The following is a 25,009-nucleotide window of genomic DNA, read 5'->3' as shown; positions in this document are numbered from 1 at the left end:
CTTCCAGAAACACTTGTTCAAATGCAAATCTCTGGCCCAGATTTCAGGGATCAGTCTCTGGCGGTTTGGGCATTTTTACCAGACAACCCAGGAGAGTCTTATGATCCTTAGGTTGACAATTCTAGGGAAGCAGACATGGATAGCCATAAGGAAACCAACTTAAAGATCTTCAATTTCTATATATATTTTTCTAAAGCTGATATGCTCTAATAAGGCCTCCTTAGATCTACCACTTCTCTTTAATTACTTCCATTTTCACAAATGCTGTACTCTCTATTCTCAAAAGAAAGGCTGCCCCTCACCCATCCAGAATCTTACTACAGGGCACTGCCTCAGGGTGTAACTACTCTAGAGGAACCAAAAGGACCAAAAAAACATGGACGACTCCCAAGAGACAACTGAGGACTGAGAGAGCTAAGCAGAGAGCTTTGGTTAAAAATTCCATGCCTTTTCTATTTATTTTAGAACTGATAATTGAGAAGGTTGCACCAGAGACATATCTTAATGCATTTATTTCAATTAAAACTAAGTCAGACATTTTCTGACTGAAAGTTAAATCTGATTTGGCTGATTAATTTTAAAATGAGGACAGGTGCTGGAAATAACATGCAAGGAAAAAAACAGGCTTTGCCAGTTTATGACAGGACCTTTTCTATAAATTTAATCAGCTACATCTAAAGCTCTAAGTTTTCGATAAAAATATCTTTAAAGCACATATGTAATATACAATATATTGGACAATATATCCTTTGTAAGTACTTAAATTTTAAAAATTTAGATGTCAAATTAAAGACGTGCAAAAGGAAAACCTAGGATGAGCCAAGAAACGGTTGAAGGACTGCCCGAAAAGGGGCACAAGGGCATATTGCGCAGTGGCAAACATTCCATAGCTTGTTTTGTTTGGTTACTCAGATTCTACAACTCATCAGAAGGGAACACATTATTATATGTTAATTACACCTCAGTTTCTAAAATGTGCAAAAAGCTACATATGCTTTTTCAAAATTATTTTATGGGTATGTTAGCAAAAATATTTGATAACCATTGTACTAGGCATACATGGAAGAAATCCTGTTTTTCAATACTTTTTCTTTTGGTTTCTCTGAACCATGCAGCCTGACTACAACATAAAGTGATGTACAGCACTTCAAAATTTTACTAATCAGATTATATTTTTTCTTGTTAGTTCTAAGATTTTTCTAATAGCTACCCTGGATTTTGATGTCTAAGAACATTCCCTAACAGTAGGGCAGGGAATAAATTTAACTAAAGAAAGGATTAATCTTCAAATAATTTGGTAAGTGAATGAATGAATGCATCCTTATGTTTGTACTGGCAGTTGTTCCCTTCCAGTCCCTCATCTCTAGAGGGAGAATGACGTAGACTTTTCATAATGGAGTCCCCAAATTGATCATCTAGTTCTAAAGAACTTGCTTTCAAATTCCATATAAGTTTAGAAGCAAAAATGTCCCAGAACACAAACATTTACATAAATAAATGAACACATGCAGTGGGTCATACTGAGTAGAGATGCTCAATACTGATGTTTTGATATATGACCTGGCCCTTTTAATATTTCTCTGCAATTCATTCATTTAACTATGCTATAAAAACCTTAATAACCAACTGAATCTCTTTCTTGCAAATAGGGCATGAAGCCCCAGCCTTCTTTAGTCTTCTGGCACAGTGAAAACAAGCAACAAGATGGCCTGTCCTCCCATGAATAATGTTCCCATCTCTCGGTCTTTTCTCACATATGCTACATGGCTTCAAGAGATTCTGGCAATCCTCCGTGTTTTCTGTATCTGTTCTCTGTTCAGAAAGGTGATCTGATTGCTCTCCCATGCTTAAGATGGTCTCTTGACTTTCAGAACTGTGAGCCAAATCCAAGAATTCCACTGAGTTACGAGGACCAAAAAGTTTGGAGTTTTCTTCCTTTATGTATATATCTTTAGGTCTAACAACTGGAGCTGAAATGGTTCTTCGGCAATCAGGGACATCAATTCCTTCATTTTCCTTCTTTTCAGGTATGGCAGTGATATCAGATGTAGAGAGAGAATGAGTTAACTTAGAACAATCAGAATACCAATCCTTCCTCAAGGCCCAGCAACGAAAACAGTACCTCTTGCTTGGAGAGTTAAACTTCTTGCACTCAGTACATTGCCACTCATCCTACAAAGACAAGTGCAACCAATTAATACTCACTCAATGATGAACAATGAAAAAAAAGGGAGGATAGAACAACTTCTCCTCATCTCACTAAGCTAGTGATAAGCCAGACATTCCACATCAGTGGTCTAGCCTAGGATTTTAACAAATTCTACAGCTACGTGGACAAAAGTCTTTCAAAGTTTTACACTGATGGTGCTACAACTGCCATTTTCAAGCCAAAATATATAGCTAACTTTAAAAAGTTAAAAACTTTGGCTTTCTATCCAGGCTGGGTGAAATTTACATTGTCTCCTCTTCCCCACTGCCTTCTTTTAGGTCGTCTTTTGCATAATTTACTCCTCTATTGGGCAAGAGGCTAAAGAATGAAGAAGAGATAATACTCTTTCCTACTAATTAATAAATGTTATAAAATTTGGCAAAAAGTAAGCTAAAACTAAAATGAGATTTGAAAACTACTAAACTTACTCGTGCTCTCTCTACTCTCAGGACCACAGGTAGCTATTTGTATGCCTAAATCACTCTCTCTGAAAAATGAATGTTCTTGTCCTTGAATGCTAAGTAATTTTTCCCCTACTTCTCCATATTCAAATTAGGAGACACTAGAGCTCAATAAATTTTAAATGTTTTGCCTAATTCCAAAGTAGCTACCTGGAACAGTATTCAATGTGGATAACTGCTTGGCTTTCACAAGATCAATGATTTGACACAGGCTGACTTGATTACTTTTAGGACTAAGGCCAAGCACTTTAAATTCAGAACTCATAATTCAATTGTCTAGACTGAGAGTCAGGGACACGACCATTTGTTAAACTGGGATGTTCTCCAGAGAGCCTCAAAACACTCTGACCAGCTTAAGATCCTCCATTCTCATCTGAAATGCTATACAAATACTCAAAGGAACTTCATAGAGATTTGGAATTCATAATTGATGGTGTGCCACAGTTTAATTGGCATCACTTTTTCTTTTTTAGTAGTACATAAAATAATAGAGCTTATTAAATTCAATGGCATCTTTGATTTGATGAAATAAGGTCTACTGGCTTAATAGGTTTTCTGGGGCCAAGAAGCCACAGAAGTCTGATTAGGATGGAAACATTTATCTCTTATTTGTATGATCATCAACTTCACTTACTGGACCAATATGTTCCGCTTTATTACTTAGCTATGCACAAATAACTTGCAATGAATTACTATCATGGTCAACAGTGGTGCAGTGGGAGTCAAGGGAGATCAACACCAGAGACACCTAATAAAGTTTCTATCCCCAACCAGCAAAATGTAAAATCTCCTTATCCTTCCGCCACGACTCTTTTTCCCACAGTGAGTCAGCTGCAAGAAGTACTAAAAGGAAAATGGGTAAATAACATGAACAGAGAAAATCAAGGTCTAGACCTGAGTTGTCTATTGGTGACAAATCCATACCTATTACCTAAGAACTTAATACCAAATCTTTTATAGCCCTCCATTAATATTAATCTGTGGAAATTAAGCCATTTCCCATTTGCTTCTTTTTAAGAAAGCAATGACAATATTATTTTTGTACTTGAAAAAATTTTTAGATGGCATATAGGTCTGTCTTTGGGATTACAGAGAGGTGCTTAACGGGGAAAAATAGTGCAGGGCTATTATGAATAACACTATGCCTCCACTGCATCATGTCTGAAGTTTTTTTTTTTAAGGCCTTTAAGAAACATTTAAAAAATTGTTTTTCAACAATTATGAAAAGATTAAAATAGCTGGTTACCACTTCTTGTTTTCAGTGATTTTAGAAAAAGCTTGTTGCACCTGGAAATACAGTAGCAGTTTTCAGGGAGGCTTATATCATGCTATTCATTCTTTAGGTCAATAATTTTTTTTAAATGTATTTATTTACTTATTGATTTATTGAGTTAATCTGTTCAAAGCACTGTTTTAGAACATCAGTAGCAGTTTTCAGGGAGGCTTATATCATGCTATTCATTCTTTAGGTCAATAATTTTTTTAAAATGTATTTATTTACTTATTGATTTATTGAGTTAATCTGTTCAAAGCACTGTTTTAGAACACATTCGCTGTCTTCAAGGAGCTAATTAAACAAAAAGTTCTCACATGGTGCTAAAACTCTTTGGAATACAATTTCTTTTAAAACCAATGTCCCGGGCCGGCCCCGTGGTGCGCTTGGGAGAGTGCGGGGCTGGGAGCGCAGCGATGCTCCCGCCGCGGGTTCGGATCCTATATAGGAATGGTCGGGTTCGGATCCTATATAGGAATGGTACAAAGGATATTACAAAGAAAACAGATAAAGAGATGCATAGGGCAAGGTATGGAAGAAAGGGTGTGGAGCTTTCATGCCCTCTCCAGGTGTGCCACCTTCTGGAAACCTCTGTATACTCAGCTATCTGGGAGCTCCCAAAGAGTTTTGATGACAAGGAAAAAGGCACACAGGAACATTTTTAGTCATCCTTTTTCAGGGTAGGGAGAGGATCAGATCAAATAACTTCCTTCCCTTCTCAAATTCCAATAAAAACCTCTAACAAGATGTAAAGAAACCAATATCTCTTAGCAATTAGGAAAGGTAGACAGAAACAGGGAAAACTGCATTCTTCAACACAAGGAACTGCTGGAATCATAACACCTGAGAAACAGTGTTAGGCTGCTGCTGTACGGCCAAGGCAGCATCTGAAGATGCAAAACAGCCTTTACCAGAGATTCATACCTCAGAGGTAACTTCTACGTCAGTATCATCACTTAATGACTTAGAATCCTCAAGGTCATCATTTTTTCCCACTTCAACCATCTGTGAAGGCAAAGACACCTCATTAGTAAAGTTTACCTATTTTATATCAGGCTGTTACCTGACAAATAACTTCCTTCCCTTCTCAAATTCCAATAAAAACCTCTAACAAGATGTAAAGAAACCAGTATCTCTTAGCAATTAGGAAAGGTAGACAGAAACAGGGAAAACTGCATTCTTCAACACAAGGAACTGCTGGAATCACAGCATCTGAAGATGCAAAACAGCCTTTACCAGAGATTCATACCTCAGAGGTAACTTCTACGTCAGTATCATCACTTAATGACTTAGAATCCTCAAGGTCATCACTTTTTCCCACTTCAACCATCTGTGAAGGCAAAGACACCTCATTAGTAAAGTTTACCTATTTTAGATCAGGCTGTTACCTGAAAAAAAAAAAAAAAGACAGTTTCAATTTAAAATTCCTATTCTGCTTCCATCACTAGCATTTAAAAGGAAGATAGCATAAATTTGAGACCAAAAACATGATTTTGCACACACCTCGCTGACATTTCAGTAGCACAAGTGATTGAAAAGGACCCAGAAGGGTTACCAAAGACCTTCTGCATTCAGAAGGGAGAAGGTGCCCAAATTTATGACTTTAAATAAATTGAGTAGAAAAGCTAAATTATTAAACATGGAAAATTTTTATCTTGGGAATGTAGGCACGTATGAAGAATGAAAACAAGTATTTTAAAATTTTACTTTCCACGTTTAAGAGTAGAACTAGTTAAGTGATACTGTGGCTATCCTATAAAAACATGCCCATAGACCAGGAAACAAAAAGTCAAGAAATGTGGGGAATGTCTTTTAAATTTTAAAATGTACTTGGGTGAGCACGTTGGGAATGTAGGCACGTATGAAGAATGAAAACAAGTATTTTAAAATTTTACTTTCCACGTTCAAGAGTAGAACTAGTTAAGTGATACTCTGGCTATCCTATAAAAACATGCCCATAGACCAGGAAACAAAAAGTCAAGAAATGTGGGGAATGTCTTTTAAATTTTAAAATGTACTTGGGTGAGCACGGTGCTGGTAACACCAAGGTCATGGGTTCAGATCCCCACACCAGCCAGCTGACAAAACAAAATTTAGAATTGAAAATTCTAAATATGAAAACCCTAGTTTTGTGGTCCAATAAAGGGAATAAAAACAATTATGAAACAATTATGAACGTGTGTATAGTAACCTCCTCATAAAAGTTCAAGAATTTTAAGGCAAATGTCAGGCCAGCTCGTGACTCACTTGGGAGAGTGTGGTGCTGATAACACCAAGGCCATGGGTTGGGATCCCTATATAAGAATGGCCGATTGGCTCACTTGGGAGAGTAAAGGGTTAAGATCTCCTTACTGGTCATCTTTAAAAAAAAAAAAAAAAAAGTTTCCAAATGTCACTTTTGTCTTCATTCTACCTGCCCACAGCAAACATACCAGGGCACCCTTCAGGAACCCAAATTCTTATGAAAATTTCTTAAATAAATAAATAAAGTAAGAAAGTAAAAAGGATGACTCAACTGAGGTCTGCTCTTTTGGGCTATATTTATTTAACAGATGTTTGCTGAGAATCTTCTATGCACTGGGCACTGGATCTGCTGCCCAATTTCTTTTAAGACTTAAACTCCTATTTGAACTCTAAAATAGGTAGAAAGAAATCATCTGTCCTTCTGTTTAGGTATAAAATGGTTATGGAAGCCATTGAGATTTCCAAGAAATAAGGATTTTTCTCATAGTACAGGCTGTTGAGACCACTCAGAACTTTGCGTTGTTAACGATGCAAGGTTTCTAGAGAAAAAACTTCACAATAAAAGACTAGATAAGCACGAAGAAAAAAAAAGGGTGGCTATTGCTTCAGACAAAATCGGAGCTTCACCATAAAACCCGAATATTTTAAAGGTAGCTTTGGTTAACTTAATGTGGACATTAAAATTGAATACAGGAAAATATTAAAAGTAAAAAGGGGGGATTATGTGAGTAATTTGTTATACGAAGAGATAAAAAGAGGCCTGAACAGATTATACTACGAGCAAATAAATACAATCAACACAAAATTTTTCCACAGCATACCTTTTTGTCACTTACTTTCCCTACTTCTTCACTTGTTTGTTCAGTATCAGCAGCTTCAACTTTTATTCCAACACCTAACTGCTCTGATACTGACTCATTCAAAAACCACAAGTCATCTGTAGTGTCTGAAACAACAGCAGTACCTATATCCTATTAGAAAAAAACAAACATGAGTTTCTGTGGTCAGAGATGCTGAACCAACACAAATGAACCCAAAACTCGACATCTTCACACTACATCTCCAAAGAACATCTCGCATTTCTTCAACAAACATGTATTCATTCAACAGACATCTACTTGGCACCTACTATGAATAACTAATAAATGAATAGAGGGGTGCCTGGCAAGGAATTTACTATTTTAACAGTAAATCAGGTATAACACCTGAGAAACAGTGTTAGGCTGTTTCTCAGAAACTGAAAGGCTTAAAAGGACTCATAGTTGCTCAACTAAATAGAATCCATTCTCTACATTCCTTTCCACAGGTGGCACTCTGAGATGCTAAAAAATATTCCACTAATTTTGACATATTTTTTCCTTTAATGTTCAATGATGCGTATTGAAAACATACAAGAAATCCTGATAGTATTTTGCCCAGACACTTTCTAAACTCAAACACCTTTAGATATACAGAAATTTCTTTCTTCATTAATCTACAGACTTTTTTTTTCACATGCTTGTCTACAACATTAATGAAACAATTTATTGTTTTGCCACTGATATATGCCCATTCATTTATGCAACAAATACACCCTAAATGCTTATGATGTGCCAGATACTATTCTAGGTACTAGGTAATGAAATGGAGTGAATAATACAAAAGCCCTGGCCTTACATTTCAGTGGGGGTAAACAGACAATAAATATATATACAAAATATAATATTTTTACAAAGTGAGACGTGTAATAGAGAATATAAACTAAGATAAAGGAGCAGAGTGACTGGGGAGGAGGCTATTTTAACTAGGAGTGGGTTGTGTAGGGCACTACTTATAACTGCAGAGCTCCAAAACAAAAACTAAATGGACCACAATGGAAATGTGCAACATGACAGTGTTGGTGGCCAGGGATGACCTCTCTGAGGAATTTACATTTGAACTGAGTCCTGAATCATGAGAAGGAAAACAAAAGGATTTGAGGGGAGAATATCCCAGAAAAAGAAAAAAACAAATTTAAGGTACCTGAGGAAGAAAGAAGTTTTGGGGTACAGGATCAGAAAGAAGCCTGGTGGGTCTGCAATACATGTAGTGAACAAGAATGAATGACAGCAGGTGAGACAGGAGGGGGAGGTATCAGTCACGGCTATAGTGAGGAGTCTAGATTTTATTTTACTTGTTTTCTAAAGCCACAGGAGAAATATAAATGTGGCGGTGATATGATATAACTTATCCATTAAAAAAATCTACTCTTTGAAAAGACTGAATTACCAGATAAAAAAGAAAAGAAACAAGTAGGCAGTTGTGTACGGTTGTTACAGTATCCAGATGAAAAACAATGGCTCAAATTACAGTATGACAGTAGAGGTGGTCAAAGGTTAATTAAGACTTCGGATATATTTTGGATAAAGAGCTGATAACCTGAAAGACATCATTATCTCCTTGATATTTGGCTGGAATAATTGTGTAGATGGTAGATTTGTGAAAAATGAAAGCCTGGGAAAGGAGTGTTTGGTTATTAAAAAAAAAAAAAATCAAGAGTTCTATTTTGAACAAGTTAAATGTCAGATCCTCTAAGTGGAAGTGTTAAGTAGGTAGGTGGATATGGAAGGTGGCTATTTAGGGAAGAGGTCAGAGCTAGAGATATAGATTTGGGAATCATATGCATACAGATGGTATTTAAAGTCATAGCAGTGAATAAGAATTCTTAGAGAATGCAATATGTGCTCTTGACCACATGTTACATTCTCTAAGAATTCTTACAACCAAGAATGTTACTATTTCTAAAGGGAAAAATGCTCCCCTTCAAACATAAAATTTACCTGATTTGTCTGTAAATCTGTTGAACCATTACTTCTGGGTGTATAGTTGTTTCTCAAGTTTCCTAAAAACCACCAAGGCAGGCCAGCTACATCCCATTCCTCAAACCCAAGATCCAGCCTAGATGTCTCATCTTGGGATAAATTTTCTATCAAGTCTTCATCTATAGAAGTCAAATGAAAAGGATAACTATGTACATGACACTTAAGAACCAAGACTCTCTTTAGAATACTTACAAACCTCTTTAGTTTTATAAAATAGGTAAAAAGTAATTCCTGTTCTCAGTAAGAAAGAACGAGAAATCAAGGATCTCTCTTAGTGGCAGAGCCCAAATCTCCCTCCCATTTAGGTTCCATTAACAAGAAATGACACTAAAAGTAGATGATCATTTATCAACAAATCTAAACTCTACAAACATCTGAATGAACAATGACATTGTTCTAAAAGAATTTCTAAGTGGCCATTTACTGGCATTTTAAATATAACTAACATTTTAATAACTAAAGAATGACTTGTTCTAGTACATAGTGCCTGATAATGGCTTATCTTCTGAACTGCAAATGGTGATAGCATATTAACCTAACCCTTGAGATTGAAGCGAGGCGGTACAGACCATAATAATCAATCACAAGGTTGTCAAGGCACTCTCATGGGTATCACATATTTTGGGACATTTCTCAAAAATTCATGTTTTGGTAGGTAACCACCATTATAAAACACTGAACTTTAGGTTGTCCAAGTAAATACATACATATGCCCTTTCTAAATCAATGTGCTCTTCTGGAGTTAAGAATCCAGAAATGCACAAATATTAAGGTCCCACATATTTTAAGTATAAGATTTCATGTTGTATATATGTGAATGACATTCAAGGCAGTTACATAAGTTTGTTGCTAACACACAAAATTCCTTTCTTTCTTTCCCATCCTCCTCCTGTCTTTTTTGTTGTGCTTTATTCTTTTCCTATCTTCTCACTCTCTTCTACCTCTTCCTAATGCACTAGGTCTGCAGATAGCAACCATGGATGTTTAAATGTGCTGTGGTACACATGGTTGAAAGAATTTTTGCAATAAATGCATCCCTGCCAGAACATAAGTTTACCCTATCTATTTACAAATTATATCAATCCTGCTTATTAAAAGGCCTATGTTCTGCCTATGGCCAGGGACACTTCACTTGCTTTTTTTTACATACTCACTGCTGAAATATTCAGAAACCAAATTTCTGAGATGGTGCCATATTAAAGTTATCCTCATCTATTCAAGCCCTACAACTTATTGTGAAGTGAACAGAAACAGGTCATTCTTTCCACAAATAGAAATTCTGTCCTTTCTACCTATAGACCTTCTTGAAAAACTAAACAATTTATTTCCAAAATTTCCATCACAAACTACATATGGACTCTTAAATTGGCTGTTACTATCTTTTAAACATCTTTATGATTAGAAAATAAAAATCTGCATTTAAAGAAACAAAATTACACATTTAATATCATACAGACTGGAACAGTTCTGAGGTAGCTAGGTAGTCCAAAATTCAGTTTATGTTCAAAAGCAATTAGAAGAAAACATAACAAAATGATAAAATTATTCAAATTTAATTTAAACATTTAAAACAACTTGAGCAGTATAACTTTCTGAGACATAGCTAGAGGCCTAACCTGCCACTGATCCAAGTGTGAGCCAGGTACCTAGACTACAAACCATCATGCCGTAAAATACCTTTGGGCAATTTATGATTTTGTACATCTTCGCAAAAAACAAGCAACAAAAATATATGATTTTAGAAGACATTTTATAAAATCGAGTTTGGGAGAAACTTCCAAAATATCGGTTTTAATTCATTTAGCCTGACCATGCCATACCTAATAGAATGGCAAAGATCTCGTGACTACCATCCAAAGGGCAAAGAAACTACTAGGCTTTTTATATCTCATTCTTGGCTCTGTGATACTAAGTATATTTTGTCATCTTTGCAAACTTTAAAATCTATGAAAATTAGCCTTTATAACAAGCAGACAAACAAAAATAAAAATTCTAACAAAATATATACAGGGGTACCAAGATTAAAAAGGCCAAGCAGCCGAATTCATATATATAAAAAATTCAGCAGGTGGCAAACTGATAAATATATAGCTATCTTTTCTAATGGAAGGGTCTGAACCATCCCAGTAATCATGGGTTGCTAAAAGAGCACTACCACATCTTCTTTAAAGTTAACAATGGTGACTAGATTGAAAACAGGCTTTCAGAAATGAATGAGAAATAAATATGACATATTCCCCTCCTACTTCACATGCAAAGAGACAGCATTATTATTTTCTGAATTCTCTATATAAAAGCTTCTATTATAGTCTTAATTACAGCTGGTGCTTAATATGGATAGATACCATTTCTAGAGATCAACAGGAAGAGAGAGAAATCAATCAATCAATCAATCAATCCACATAGCCCTCATCCAAAACTTACCTTCTCTAAAATTTCTGCATTTATGCTGTGAGGTAGGCAGTGTGGGAATATCACCTTCTTCGGTTCTTTTCCTGGAACTGGAACTTTCTTCTGCACTTTGCTGAAAGAAGGGAAAAGTGCCTATCAGTGCAATAGAAATAACTGAGACCAGGGGATGTAGCAGTTCCATTCTGGCTCGCCAGTCAGTGTGCAACACAACGGGTTACACACAAGAAAGAAAACTCTGGAATTCACAGCAGTCATCAAGTAAAGACAACACTTCTCAACCCACTCTGAGCAGAGCTAGGAGAATCCCAAACCTGGGGGGGAAAAAACCTCTGCACAAGGCCACCTACTGTTAAAAACAAGCTATCATATAAAGCCTCTAACCTACTACAAAATTAGGCATAATTCAGAAAACATGTGAAGCCCTCACCATGTACCAAGATGATCATAAAGTTTCCCCAGGTTTGGGGAGGCTTTAGGAAATGACCTCACATGAACTTAACTGCAACAAGCTTGTTAAAGTCTAATAAAGCACTTCCACACTTCACTTGCTTTTTTTTACATACTCACTGCTGAAATATTCAGAAACCAAATTTCTGAGATGGTGCCATATTAAAGTTATCCTCATCTATTCAAGCCCTACAACTTATTGTGAAGTGAACAGAAACAGGTCATTCTTTCCACAAATAGAAATTCTGTCCTTTCTACCTATAGACCTTCTTGAAAAACTAAACAATTTATTTCCAAAATTTCCATCACAAACTACATATGGACTCTTAAATTGGCTGTTACTATCTTTTAAACATCTTTATGATTAGAAAATAAAAATCTGCATTTAAAGAAACAAAATTACACATTTAATATCATACAGACTGGAACAGTTCTGAGGTAGCTAGGTAGTCCAAAATTCAGTTTATGTTCAAAAGCAATTAGAAGAAAACATAACAAAATGATAAAATTATTCAAATTTAATTTAAACATTTAAAACAACTTGAGCAGTATAACTTTCTGAGACATAGCTAGAGGCCTAACCTGCCACTGATCCAAGTGTGAGCCAGGTACCTAGACTACAAACCATCATGCCGTAAAATACCTTTGGGCAATTTATGATTTTGTACATCTTCGCAAAAAACAAGCAACAAAAATATATGATTTTAGAAGACATTTTATAAAATCGAGTTTGGGAGAAACTTCCAAAATATCGGTTTTAATTCATTTAGCCTGACCATGCCATACCTAATAGAATGGCAAAGATCTCGTGACTACCATCCAAAGGGCAAAGAAACTACTAGGCTTTTTATATCTCATTCTTGGCTCTGTGATACTAAGTATATTTTGTCATCTTTGCAAACTTTAAAATCTATGAAAATTAGCCTTTATAACAAGCAGACAAACAAAAATAAAAATTCTAACAAAATATATACAGGGGTACCAAGATTAAAAAGGCCAAGCAGCCGAATTCATATATATAAAAAATTCAGCAGGTGGCAAACTGATAAATATATAGCTATCTTTTCTAATGGAAGGGTCTGAACCATCCCAGTAATCATGGGTTGCTAAAAGAGCACTACCACATCTTCTTTAAAGTTAACAATGGTGACTAGATTGAAAACAGGCTTTCAGAAATGAATGAGAAATAAATATGACATATTCCCCTCCTACTTCACATGCAAAGAGACAGCATTATTATTTTCTGAATTCTCTATATAAAAGCTTCTATTATAGTCTTAATTACAGCTGGTGCTTAATATGGATAGATACCATTTCTAGAGATCAACAGGAAGAGAGAGAAATCAATCAATCAATCAATCAATCAATCCACATAGCCCTCATCCAAAACTTACCTTCTCTAAAATTTCTGCATTTATGCTGTGAGGTAGGCAGTGTGGGAATATCACCTTCTTCGGTTCTTTTCCTGGAACTGGAACTTTCTTCTGCACTTTGCTGAAAGAAGGGAAAAGTGCCTATCAGTGCAATAGAAATAACTGAGACCAGGGGATGTAGCAGTTCCATTCTGGCTCGCCAGTCAGTGTGCAACACAACGGGTTACACACAAGAAAGAAAACTCTGGAATTCACAGCAGTCATCAAGTAAAGACAACACTTCTCAACCCACTCTGAGCAGAGCTAGGAGAATCCCAAACCTGGGGGGGAAAAAAACCTCTGCACAAGGCCACCTACTGTTAAAAACAAGCTATCATATAAAGCCTCTAACCTACTACCCGCCCGAGGGTTCGGATCCCACATACAGACCGGTTCCCGCTCACTGGCTGAGCGAGGCGCGGGAGCAACACCGAGGGTTGCAATCCCGTTGCCGGTCCCCGGTCCGGTACGGGGACAACACTGAGGGTTGCGATCCGTTGCCGGACACGGAAAAAAGACAAAAGACAAAAAAAAAACACCTCAGTTTCTTCATCTCCAGACACTCCTCACAGGGTTGCTGTGAGGATCAGTCGAAATGCTCATTATATAATGAGCATTTATTTACAATATATGACAATTATACAGTATTTCTTTACAATATATGACATGTTAAAAATACTGCAGAAAAAGTACTAGAAAGAAAATGAGAGGAAAAAATGTGAGAATTAGATCCACTCTAGATATCCACAGAATAGATCAGTCAGAAAACAAATTCTGAAAGATTACCTCAACAATTATAAAATCCTCCACGTACTGCAAGCCTTTAGTGACTTATCCCAGGAAAGCCACACTATTTCACAATTGAATGGATTTCAATAAAGTGGCGTATTATTTACAAGGCCTTCCCTCTCAAACAAATGTACAGCTACACGAAATGGGTGAAGTAGGCAAAAGGCTCAACAAAACCAACAGGTCTCAAAATTTAATGTGAATTCAAAATCATGTCTTAATATGAGAGCAAATACTCTTTCCTTGACTTTATAGCATGAATCTTTATTAAAAATGGACTCTTCTCAACCTATTTATTTCAGTAAACTGTCAAAAGATAGCTAATCTAAAGCGATTACGAACTGGAGCTTTCTTCAAAGGAGAATGTTACTTAAAATCTAATTTGAAGTTCACAAAAGGACTTCATGTTGGAGTGGAAGACAAAAAATTTCATTATTTGGAAATGAGAGAGAGGATTACATTTCAGTTGTACCCAGTTTATTCACCTTTCTCTAACACACAACCACTTTGGACACTTACACAAAGCAACCAGTTTCCTGCACAGACCTTCTAAATTAAACTCAAAGAGGAGTGTACATAAGGTCTGGAATCAAGCAAAGCGTTAGACAGATTGGCATTCAGATAACAGCTCAAATCATTAGGTAAAAGGTTCTTGGGGAACCTTTAAAACAGATGGATTTGACTGACACCACGTGGGCTCTCAGAATCTTAACACAACTGAAAGAGGGACAGGCAGACCTTACATGACTGACGTGATGAAAGAGAAGTACAAAGCACCATCTATGAAGCTTTCTTGGCAAAAAATTTAAACTTGAATCTGTTCAAGCATTACTAGTTTACCAAAAAAGGGAGGATAAAGAAACACGTTAAACAACATCACAATTCTGAGGACATATCAGGTTGAAGAAAAAAAATCATAAGGATACAATCTGCCAACGCTAGAATGACCCATTTCTTCAACAAATAAATCACATGAAAACAAAAGGAAGGTTAAGTTTTACAGGTTAAAGACACTTCTGAGACATATCAAGCAAATGCATGTATGTGGACTTTGGATCCTGATTCAAACAAGCCAAAAAGAAATATTTTTGAGATAACTGGGGGAAACAATACATAAACCAGCTCTTAGACAGGATTATGGAATTATTATTAATTTTCTTTGTTATTAATTTTGTTGAGTGTAATAATGGTATTGCAGTTATATATGAAGGAAAAAAGTATTTCTAGATAAAGCAAATATGACAAAATGTTAACGGTTACTATGTCTAGGAAGTGGACATCTCTCTATTCTCAGTATGTTTGAAATTTTTCACAATGAAAAGTTAAAAAACATAGTAATAACATTCTGTATGACAGGCAGTATATAGCCCTCCCAGTCATGCCAAAGACAGCATCCATTTCCATCTTGATCCTCCTTTCTTTCCCATCATTTGCCCCCTTGACCCCAAAAAACTGTTATACAAACTGAAAAAAATATGATGTGACATACCTGTGGTAGCAGTGGCTAGAGTGACAAGATTCTTTCTTAGCATATCATAGAGAGGGCTGTTAAAGAGAGAAAATAAAAAATTAACGCCAAATGCCGCTCTGAAGATATCAGTTTTTATTAAATATTAAATATCTTTTCTGATATGTTATCTCCCAACTTTCTCTATCAGGTATACGAAGGCAGAATCTTTTTCACAGAATAGATTTTTTAAAAATTATTTAAATATTAAGATGTTAATGCCCAGGCCCTTGTGTTAATCTGCCCCTATTAAAAAAACTGATTACATTGCATTTCATTAGCTAAAGTAACCCAAGAGGGTAGATTTCCTTTGGAAACTATTCCTTCCTTCTAGGAGTTAAGTTTTACACTTTAACTGGAGACTGGAAGTGGAGAGGAGTCTTAACAATGAAAGACAAAATAGCTCAGAAGAAGCAGTCACCACAAAGCTGTAGAGAGAACACTGGCTCCTAGATTATTAATTAGCTTTTGGCTGTATAAGCTAAAAACCATCCATATACCCCCTATAACAGGAGAAAATCACACAACAGGTCAGATTAACTCTACTGTCATTCTTACTAGGCTCATCATCAACCCCAAACTGCCCAGTAATTCTACATTTCTCTCATCAGCTCACTCTTCCCCTCTTCCAACAATTTCACAAAATTCTAACCTAGCCACATCAAGCTCCCTCCTACCCTGGCCTTTACAATGATGTTCAATCTGCCTCAAGCAACTAACCCCTTCTAATCAATCCTTTAATTCTCCTTCAGCTCTCAGTTCAAATTTTACCTCTTCAAGGAACCTTTCCTTTACCCCTAACATTCTAAATTCCACGAACTCCATTTCATGTACCTCTTTTCTCTACAGCACTTACCATAGTGTAGTTTTACCATGTACTGGTATGATAATTTTATTAAGATGGAGGAAGAGCATCTACTGTTTCACTACAGTGTAAGCTCCATAAAATCGAAGCCTGTCTATGTTGTTCACTATTGTATTCTCAGTGCCTCATAGGCTATCTAACATATACTGCCCTTAAATATTTGTTGACTAAGGGAATAAATAGCCATTAATAACCTATGGAGATTAAGTGGCTAGGTATAAGCACTCAAAAAGATATACAAATCCTCACTCTTTTTACCTTGGATCTTTCACGGAGAAGCTCTGACGTCCTAGTAGTTCTCCCAAAAGATCGCCACCACAATATACCATATGCTGCTCCTGCTGATCATAAAGCTGCTTCACCATTATATACTGGCCTAGATAGTGCATGACCTGCATCACAATAAAAAAACAATGCAGTCTGTCCAGCTGCTGCCAAAAACACAAATTAATTACAAGGAAATCTGGTAAGGTGGTTTGTTAGAGAAAAAGATATTTACAAGAATGTCAGTGCAAAGGGTCCTACAACAGGATACTTGCTCCCAACTATTAGGTTTATTCACTCATTATCTTTCTGGTCATTAACAGACCCAGACTTTTTAGCACAGAAATGTACTGATCTGACAATGAGAAAAAGTGGTAAATTTATCTAGTATCCCCTTAAAAATTTTCTCACCAGTCCAAATAAAGCAGTCTGTTCTATTACTAGAAGTAATAAACTTTAAATTTGCCTGGTCCATAAAAATATTTTCCAAGTCCATGGGCACATAACAACTCTAGGCTTTTGATGTATGTTCACTTAATTCTTTTGACAAATGAAGTACAATGTTTAATAAGTCATCAGCACTGTAAGTTCACAAAACACAGAATCTAAGTGTTTATCAAATAAAAATTTAGTCTATCTTGCTTTTTTTTTCAGAGTTGACAAAATGGAAGGGAACACAGACAAGTTCACAATTCAAACCTTAATAATTATCTAATGTGTAGATGAAGCATTTCATATAACCTTTATTATATCATCTAATTTGACACATTTTGCCAATGGACTTGGCTGAATTTTATGATAAACAAAAAAACAAGTAAGGGGCTGGCAGGTCAGTTCACTTGGGAGAGCATGGTACTAATAACACCAAGGTCAAGGGTTCAGATTCCCATACCAGCTAGCCACCAAAAACAAACAAACAAACAAACAAAAACCAAATTAAATTTATTGAAAAAAAATATTCTCTACAAACCAAGGTCAAGGGTTCAGATTCCCATACCAGCTAGCCACCAAAAACAAACAAACAAACAAAAAAAAACCAAATTAAATTTATTGAAAAAAAATATTCTCTACAGGTAGGATATTTTTAAACTTTTACTCAATAATTAAGTTCGCTTAATGATTTAAGAATTTTGCTGTCAACTGATAACAAGCAGACCAAAGCAGCTATCTTTATCTTTAGTCCCCAATTTCTCAGGAATTACTGGATATCTTCATAGATTTTTCCAACTGTTCCCATTATATTGAGCCAATGATGTTCCTAGTGTTCCCTTCGCTGCTGCCCGACATGTCCCAGTATTAATGGATTAGCTGAGTTCTCACATCAACTAGTGAGTAACCTAGGGGGGAAAAATGAGCAAAAGCATCCACTGGAAGAAATGGGAAGACATTCTCTACGTCCATCCAACTTTAAGAAAAATAAAGCCACTCTAAGTATATAAAGTAGGTTCTTCTAAAACACTACTCTAAATTTGTATATAACACTATTCTTCTCATTATATCACACTACCTCAATGCACGCACTGAGAACCAAGATTTAAAAATAAAAATCAGGAAGTTCTTAAAAAAAAAAAAAAAAAAAAAGACTTTTTTTTAAAGAAAAATAAGTGTTGGCAAGTATGCAGAAAAATTGGAATCCTTGTGCATTGTTGGTGGGGATATAAAACAGTGAAGCTGCTATGGGAAACAATCTGGCAATTACTCAAAAAGTGAAACACAGAATAACCATATGATCCAGCAATTCTACTCCTAGGTATATATCCAAAAGAAAATTTTAGAAATACAGTCCAAAATGATGTACTTAATTTAAAATGATAAAGGAAATAAAGCATTCTAGAAAAATCTAAAATGTCTCCTGATTTGTTTCCTTGAGAGATTTAATGGCTCAGGAGTGTGGCAGTGCTGATAGGTGTTAAGCTTGTAAGAAAAGCCAAAAAAAAAAAATCAATAATTTTATTTCCTGTTTAAGAAGGGTTAAATATCTACCCTACTATAAATGTAAGCAGTTCCAACAGATTAACATGTTAATACTCCTTTCCACATAACTTGTTAATGTTAAAAAAAAAAAAAAAAAAAAAAACTTGAGAAGCTAAGTAAGTTATTTAAATGCATAAGTGTTGGGCCAGCCGTGACTCACTTGGGAGAGCGTGGTGCTGATAACACCACGTCAAGGGTTAAGATCCCCTTACCGGCCATCTTTATTAAAAAAAAAAAAAAAAATGTGTAAGTGTTTAAAATAACTCACAGTGCTCAGAAGAGTATCTGACACATTTATAATGAAAAATGACTGCATTTAATTCCTGCCTGGCAGCATATCCTGTAAATCAGTGTCATTTTAAAAATCTATACATGTTTTGTATTTTAACTCTGAGATCAATGAATTCATGATTAATCTTCTGTTCAGCTTATAACACGCTTGAAATATGAAGTTCAACTTAACTAGACGGTCTTCAAAACAGAGCAAAAGCTGCCCCTCCAGTATGTCAAGAGTAGAACTTCCTTTCTTAGGGCTTGATTTCAGAGCTACATATTTGCTGACTTCTACTTCTCAACTATTCTTAAAACAGAATTTTTTTTGATGGCTTACCTCTTTAACAGTGAACATTTCACCTTGTGCACCTGCTGCCTGCAAAATCTTCAAAAGTGGCAGTTTTGGTCGTACCTAATATAAACATAAAATAAATCTGCTATTTACATTTCAATTAGACTGGTTTCTGAAACTGTATGGAACGATAGAGAACCTCTTCAAATGCTTAAGAAAAAAAAAAACACCCTGTAGATACTTATCACCTAATAATGGATAATCCTCCAATGCAGAAAATAACTACGGATGATCTACTTGCTGCCTTCCTGTAAAATTGTACTTTCAAAAGATAGCAGATTCGGGCCGGCCCCGTGGCGCACTGCTACAGTGCGCCGCTTGGGAGCGCAGCGGCGCTCCCGCCGAGGGTTCGGATCCCACATACAGACCGGCGCTCACTGGTTGAGCGAGGTGCGGGCGCAACACCGAGGGTTGCGATCCTGTTGCCAGTCCCGGTCCGGTACGGGCGCGACACTGAGGGTTGCGATCCGTTGCCGGTCACGAAAAAAGACAAAAAAAAGATAGCAGATTCACACCTACATGGATGGCTATAATTTAAAAAAAAAAAAAAAAAAAAAAAGACTTTTTTTTAAAGAAAAATAAGTGTTGGCAAGTATGCAGAAAAATTGGAATCCTTGTGCATTGTTGGTGGGGATATAAAACAGTGAAGCTGCTATGGGAAACAATCTGGCAATTACTCAAAAAGTGAAACACAGAATAACCATATGATCCAGCAATTCTACTCCTAGGTATATATCCAAAAGAACTGAGAGCCAGGACTAAACAAAGTATTTGTACACCAATGTTCATAGCAGCATTATCCACAACAGCCAAAAGATGCAAACAACCCAAATGTCTATCAATGGATGAATGGATAAACAAAATGTGGTATATACACCCAAGGGTAGTGACTTTGCCATCTCTTGACTCTGACGGTAGTCTTTAGCCATAATTTTGTTTTAAAAATTATTTTATATTCAAATTTGTCTCTCTGTCTTATACTCTCTTCAATTTTGTCTTAAGACTTCCCTTATTCCAAAGTTTTACAAATATTTCTTAAATTTTCTTCTAATATTTTTTATTTCACTTTTTACACTTAAATCTTTAATCTACCTGGAGTTTATTTTTGTACAAGATTTCAGAGGTCTTCATTTGTTTTCTTCTAAAGATGGCTATTTATCTCAAAACCATTTATTATATAAGCCACATTTTTTTCTTACCAAATCCAAGTTCCACCTTTATCATATATTAAGGTACAGAATGCTATATATTGTAAAATGTTTATAAAAACACAATGTTAGGGATGGCCCAGTGGCGCACTGCTACAGTGCGCCGCTTGGGAGTGCGGTGGCGCTCCCGCCGAGGGTTCGGATCCCACATACAGACCGGTTCCCGCTCACTGGATGAGCGAGCTGCGGGCACCACTCCCGCCGAGGGTTCGGATCCCACATACAGACCGGTTCCCGCTCACTGGATGAGCGAGCTGCGGGCGCAACACCGAGGATTGCGATCCCGTTGCCGGTCCCAGTCCGGTACGGGCGCGACACTGAGGGTTGTGATCCGTTGCCGGACACGAAAAAAAAAGACAAAAAAAAAAAAAAAACCCACAATGTTATGTTAGAGGAAAAGGTCTGGAACAAGGCACATCAAATTGGTAATAGTGTTGTCTTTGTGGAGGGTACTTTGGGGTAAGAAGATGATCAAGAGTCTTTATCTTTTGATAAAAACATAAAGATAAATACATTATAAAGTTTGGATTTTTTGTAAAAATACTTTTGCAATATTTACAGTTCAAAATTGATTTTTAAAGAAAACAAAGTTAGGTAGACAGAAAACAAATTTATATAACCCAGCCCCAAATTTTCCACTAGCCACCTCTATCCTAAAACATGCTACTTTTCAAAATGTACCATTTGAGTAATCTGTAACCTCTAAATATTTATTTAGCCAATGATCAATCCAATTTTAAGAGCACTGATAGTTGACCCATTTCCTTAATATGACGTATAAAATCCTAGTCAGTGAAGTCAGCTAAATGCCTCAATTCAATTAAGAAAAAAAAAAAAAGAAAGAAATACTCAAAAATGACTTACCTGATTGATTCGTTCTGGACAGATTCTGCAAGTACTGTCAGATGTTGAACACTGGGCAGAGGTGGAAAATGATGTCATTTTGGCAGTGAAGAAATTGCAGTCTGTTAATAGGACTAAAAGGGAAAAAGAAATTTATGAAATCTGAAGTAGAAAATTCTCTTTACCACTTCCAAAAAAGCATCCAGCAGAAGTAAAAAAACACATGACACATATATCACAGCACCCTACACAAATGCAATATACCCATGCTGGGGTTTTTCATACCTTCTCATCACTTTTTAGTTCAGACTCTGCAAAAAACTGAAGAGCTTAATTAAAAGTAAAAACCTCAGGTGAAGCTGAAACAGAAACAGGTTCAGGCATGCTCCAAGTTTGACAATGATGTTAATGAGTAAATAGTTTTAGCTGAAAGTCAAATTTACAATCATTACCTCTCCAATGGATATATCAGACAGTTCTTCATTATCTCCTCATCTATTGGGTGGTGCTCAAGAGCACCACCTAGAAGACACACACGGCTGGGGAGTTACCAAAATGAGTAACAGATTTAAGATTCCAAGAGCACTTCAAGGAAAACTTCTGCAACATGTTGGAACATGTCTTAACAAGGACCACAGAAGAGTCAACATTTTCAGTATCAGTCAAAACAGCCTTTAAATGTACCAAGCCCAAAAAAAGCACAGCAACTAGATACATACATAATAGGTTAAAACAAGATGGACAAATATCATCAGGGAAAAGATGTAGCATGAACTGAAATAGAGTAAAGTTTAATTAATTTTTACATTGTACCTTTTCTCCTTAAAAAAAAAAAAAAAGCTATAGAGATGGAAAATAAATTTTTAAATAAACTTGAGTTTACTTTCAGGACTTTTTCTAATAAAAAGGTGACAATTAGTAGAATTTGTGATTAACAAGTCACATCAGGGAAAGGGTGAAAGGAGCCTAGAAAAACAACTGACAAACACTGGCTGGTGGAGGCTAAGATCCCCCACTCTTTGAGAAGGTTTATTAGCTATTTAACAAAGTATAAATTCCTCCTTCCCCCATTAGCTTCCTTTGCTTTGAAATAGGAAGCCAAATAGGATACAAGTACAATTTACAATTTTAAAGCTGGTTTTTAATTGGCATTTCAAACCTTACAAATATTAAACCAATTCTGATCTCCCCAAAGCTGCTAGTCCTGTCAGTCAGTCTTCCTTGTCCGAGAAACTCCATCATTTCAGTTGCTCAGGTCAATAACCCTGAAGCCATTCTTGATTCCTCTTTCTCTTACACTCCACACAAAGTCCACAAATAAATTCTGAAGATGTATCTTCAAAATATCCAAAATCCAGGCCCCCCATTTCTTAATAGCATTTGCCTCAGAGAATATAGGAATAACAAACTCAGTTTCTCCTAAACCCTCATTCAACACAGATGACTTTTGTGACCTCTGGTCACCAAGAAGTGTGGAGATTTCTCCATACCAGCAACCAATCAACTCTGCATCAGACACCAACTAAGTGTCCCCTAATTCTACCTGGAAATAGCATCAGATACCTCAGGTTGAGGCCTCAGTCCCACAAGAGTGCCCCCCATTCCTGATGCCAATCACAAGCTCCAGGTCATTTTACCTGTGCTTCTGACCAACTATGCTTCCCACAACCCCCTTCTCGAGTCCAGTTAATTTGCTAGAGTGGGTCACAGAACTGAGGAAAACACTTTTACTGGTTTATTATAAAGTTTATTACAAAGACTACCAATGAACACCAGATGGGAGACGCATAGAGTAAGATATGTAGAAAGGGGCACAGAGCTTCCATTTCCTCCAGGAATCTCTACGTGTTTGCTATTCAAAAACTCTCTGAACCCCACCCTTTTGGGTTTTTATAGAGGCTTCATTACATAGACCTGTTGATTAAATCTTTGGCCACTCACAATCAACTTAACCTTAACTTTCAACCCCTCTCTCCTCCCAGGAGGCTGGGGGATGGGGCTAAAAAATCCCAACCCTTTAATCCTGCCTTGGTCTTCCACATTACTACCAGCTCCCACCCTGAAGCTACCTAGGGGCTGCCAGTATCAGTCAACTCATTAGCATACAAAAAGACATTTAATAATTTGGAGATTCCAAGCATTTTAGAATTTGTATGCCAGGAAATGGGAAAGAAGACCACATATATATATTTCACAATGTCACACCTCCTAAAGGTTTTCTTGCTTCCATCCTTACCATCTAGTTCCTATCCTTCTCCTTTTGTCTTTGCTCAAATGTCAGTGTGTCAATGAGTCCTCCCATAACTACTAATTTTTAAAAGTGCAACTGCAAACCCCCAGTATTCCCTATCTCCTTCCCTAATTTTTTTCTTCACCATCCTCATTACCAACCAACACACTGTACATTTTAATTATTTATTATGTAGAACATAAGCTCCAATGGGAGGGATTTGTATCAAGTTACTCATTAATATATTCCCAGTGCCTAAAGCTGACAACTATACACATGGTAGAGTAATATGGTCGACAGAAACAATAATAATGTGGATGGTTTCCAAAAATGGCCCCCAATGAACCACACCTAACTGGCCCTGTGACTTAAGTTAATCACTAGAATGCAGCAGATGGTAACATGCTCATTCCAGATCTTATTGCTTCATTTTTTGTGCTTTTGGAGGCCCTTGAACTCTGGCTACCCTACCAGAGACAGTACAAAAGGGCCACATGGAGAGAGAGAGAGAGAGGCCCAGATGTACAGCTGAGACAAGACTTCTAACCATACCTTCAAAAGCACCATAAATCTTCCAGCCCCAGTTGCTACCTGACCACAGCTGCATGGACAGACCACAAGTGAGACCAACAGAAGAACTGTCCAACTCAGCCCATCAGCACACAGAATCATGAGAAATAAATAAAATGGTTTTTTTTTAACCCACTATATTTTGCAGTGGTTATTACATAGCGTTAGGATAACTGAGACAAATAACAAAGACTCACAGAGCTTTCTTTGTACCAGGCACATAGGTAAACCCATTTAATACCTAAATAGCCGTACGATGTAGATTATCATCATCTTTATTTTACAGATGAGGTAAGAGAAGCACAGAAAAGTTATTTGCCCATGATTGCACCTTTAGTAAATTGTTGCAGTCAAGATTTCAAATTCAGACAAGGTCTGAAGTCCCTATTCAGTAACATTTTGTTCCCATTAGACCTCAAATGCACAGAATTAGATTTTATTTGCCCATGATTGCACCTTTAGTAAATTGTTGCAGTCAAGATTTCAAATTCAGACAAGCTCTGAAGTCCCTATTCAGTAACATTTTGTTCCCATTAGACCTCAAATGCACAGAATTAGATCAATCATAATTTCACTCAATTGTTCATCCATAGACAACTCATTTTGTATTTTTAACAATGCAGTAAGCATCCACAAACTAGAACTCTGACAATAACCTACATTTAACCGTAATATCCCCCATTCCATTGCCCTGCCTCCCTGCAACAATTTTCCTCAATCCTACATTTTCATTCCCTTGCTTTCCATATCATGTATTTTACTGAATCAAAATGGATTCCTAAAAAGTGTGTATTTTTTAGTTGTTCTTACCTTTTAAACAAGCAGGTATATTACAT

At 36.4% G+C, this 25,009-nt stretch overlaps 1 protein-coding gene across 4 annotated transcripts in view; it reads right to left on the bottom strand.

Moving 5' to 3' along the window:
- Nucleotides 1-497: 497 nt before the first annotated feature.
- MDM4 (MDM4, p53 regulator) overlaps nt 498-25,009 on the bottom strand; it is a 31,665-nt gene continuing 7,153 nt past the window's right edge. The window contains exons 1-5 of one of the 4 annotated variants that reach the window (XM_008577363.1): nt 11,452-11,963; nt 8,986-9,146; nt 7,009-7,158; nt 5,193-5,273; nt 498-2,172 (exon numbers count right to left, since the gene is read on the bottom strand). In XM_008577363.1, the coding sequence (XP_008575585.1) occupies nt 1,600-2,172; nt 5,193-5,273; nt 7,009-7,158; nt 8,986-9,146; nt 11,452-11,620 (1,134 nt within the window). In that variant the 5' untranslated portion in view covers nt 11,621-11,963 and the 3' untranslated portion in view covers nt 498-1,599. Of the gene's footprint in view, nt 2,173-4,867; nt 4,949-5,192; nt 5,274-7,008; nt 7,159-8,985; nt 9,147-11,451; nt 13,381-15,576; nt 15,633-16,717; nt 16,852-19,307; nt 19,383-21,394; nt 21,508-25,009 lie in introns of those variants that run through there. The other 3 variants (XM_008577362.1, XM_008577364.1, XM_008577365.1) reach the window with 3 other exon arrangements.

The sequence above is a fragment of the Galeopterus variegatus genome, unplaced genomic scaffold (genome assembly GCF_000696425.1).
Source record: "Galeopterus variegatus unplaced genomic scaffold, G_variegatus-3.0.2 Scaffold1498, whole genome shotgun sequence".
Taxonomy (NCBI): Eukaryota; Metazoa; Chordata; class Mammalia; order Dermoptera; family Cynocephalidae; genus Galeopterus; species Galeopterus variegatus.
This window is presented reverse-complemented; position numbering and strand designations above follow the sequence as displayed.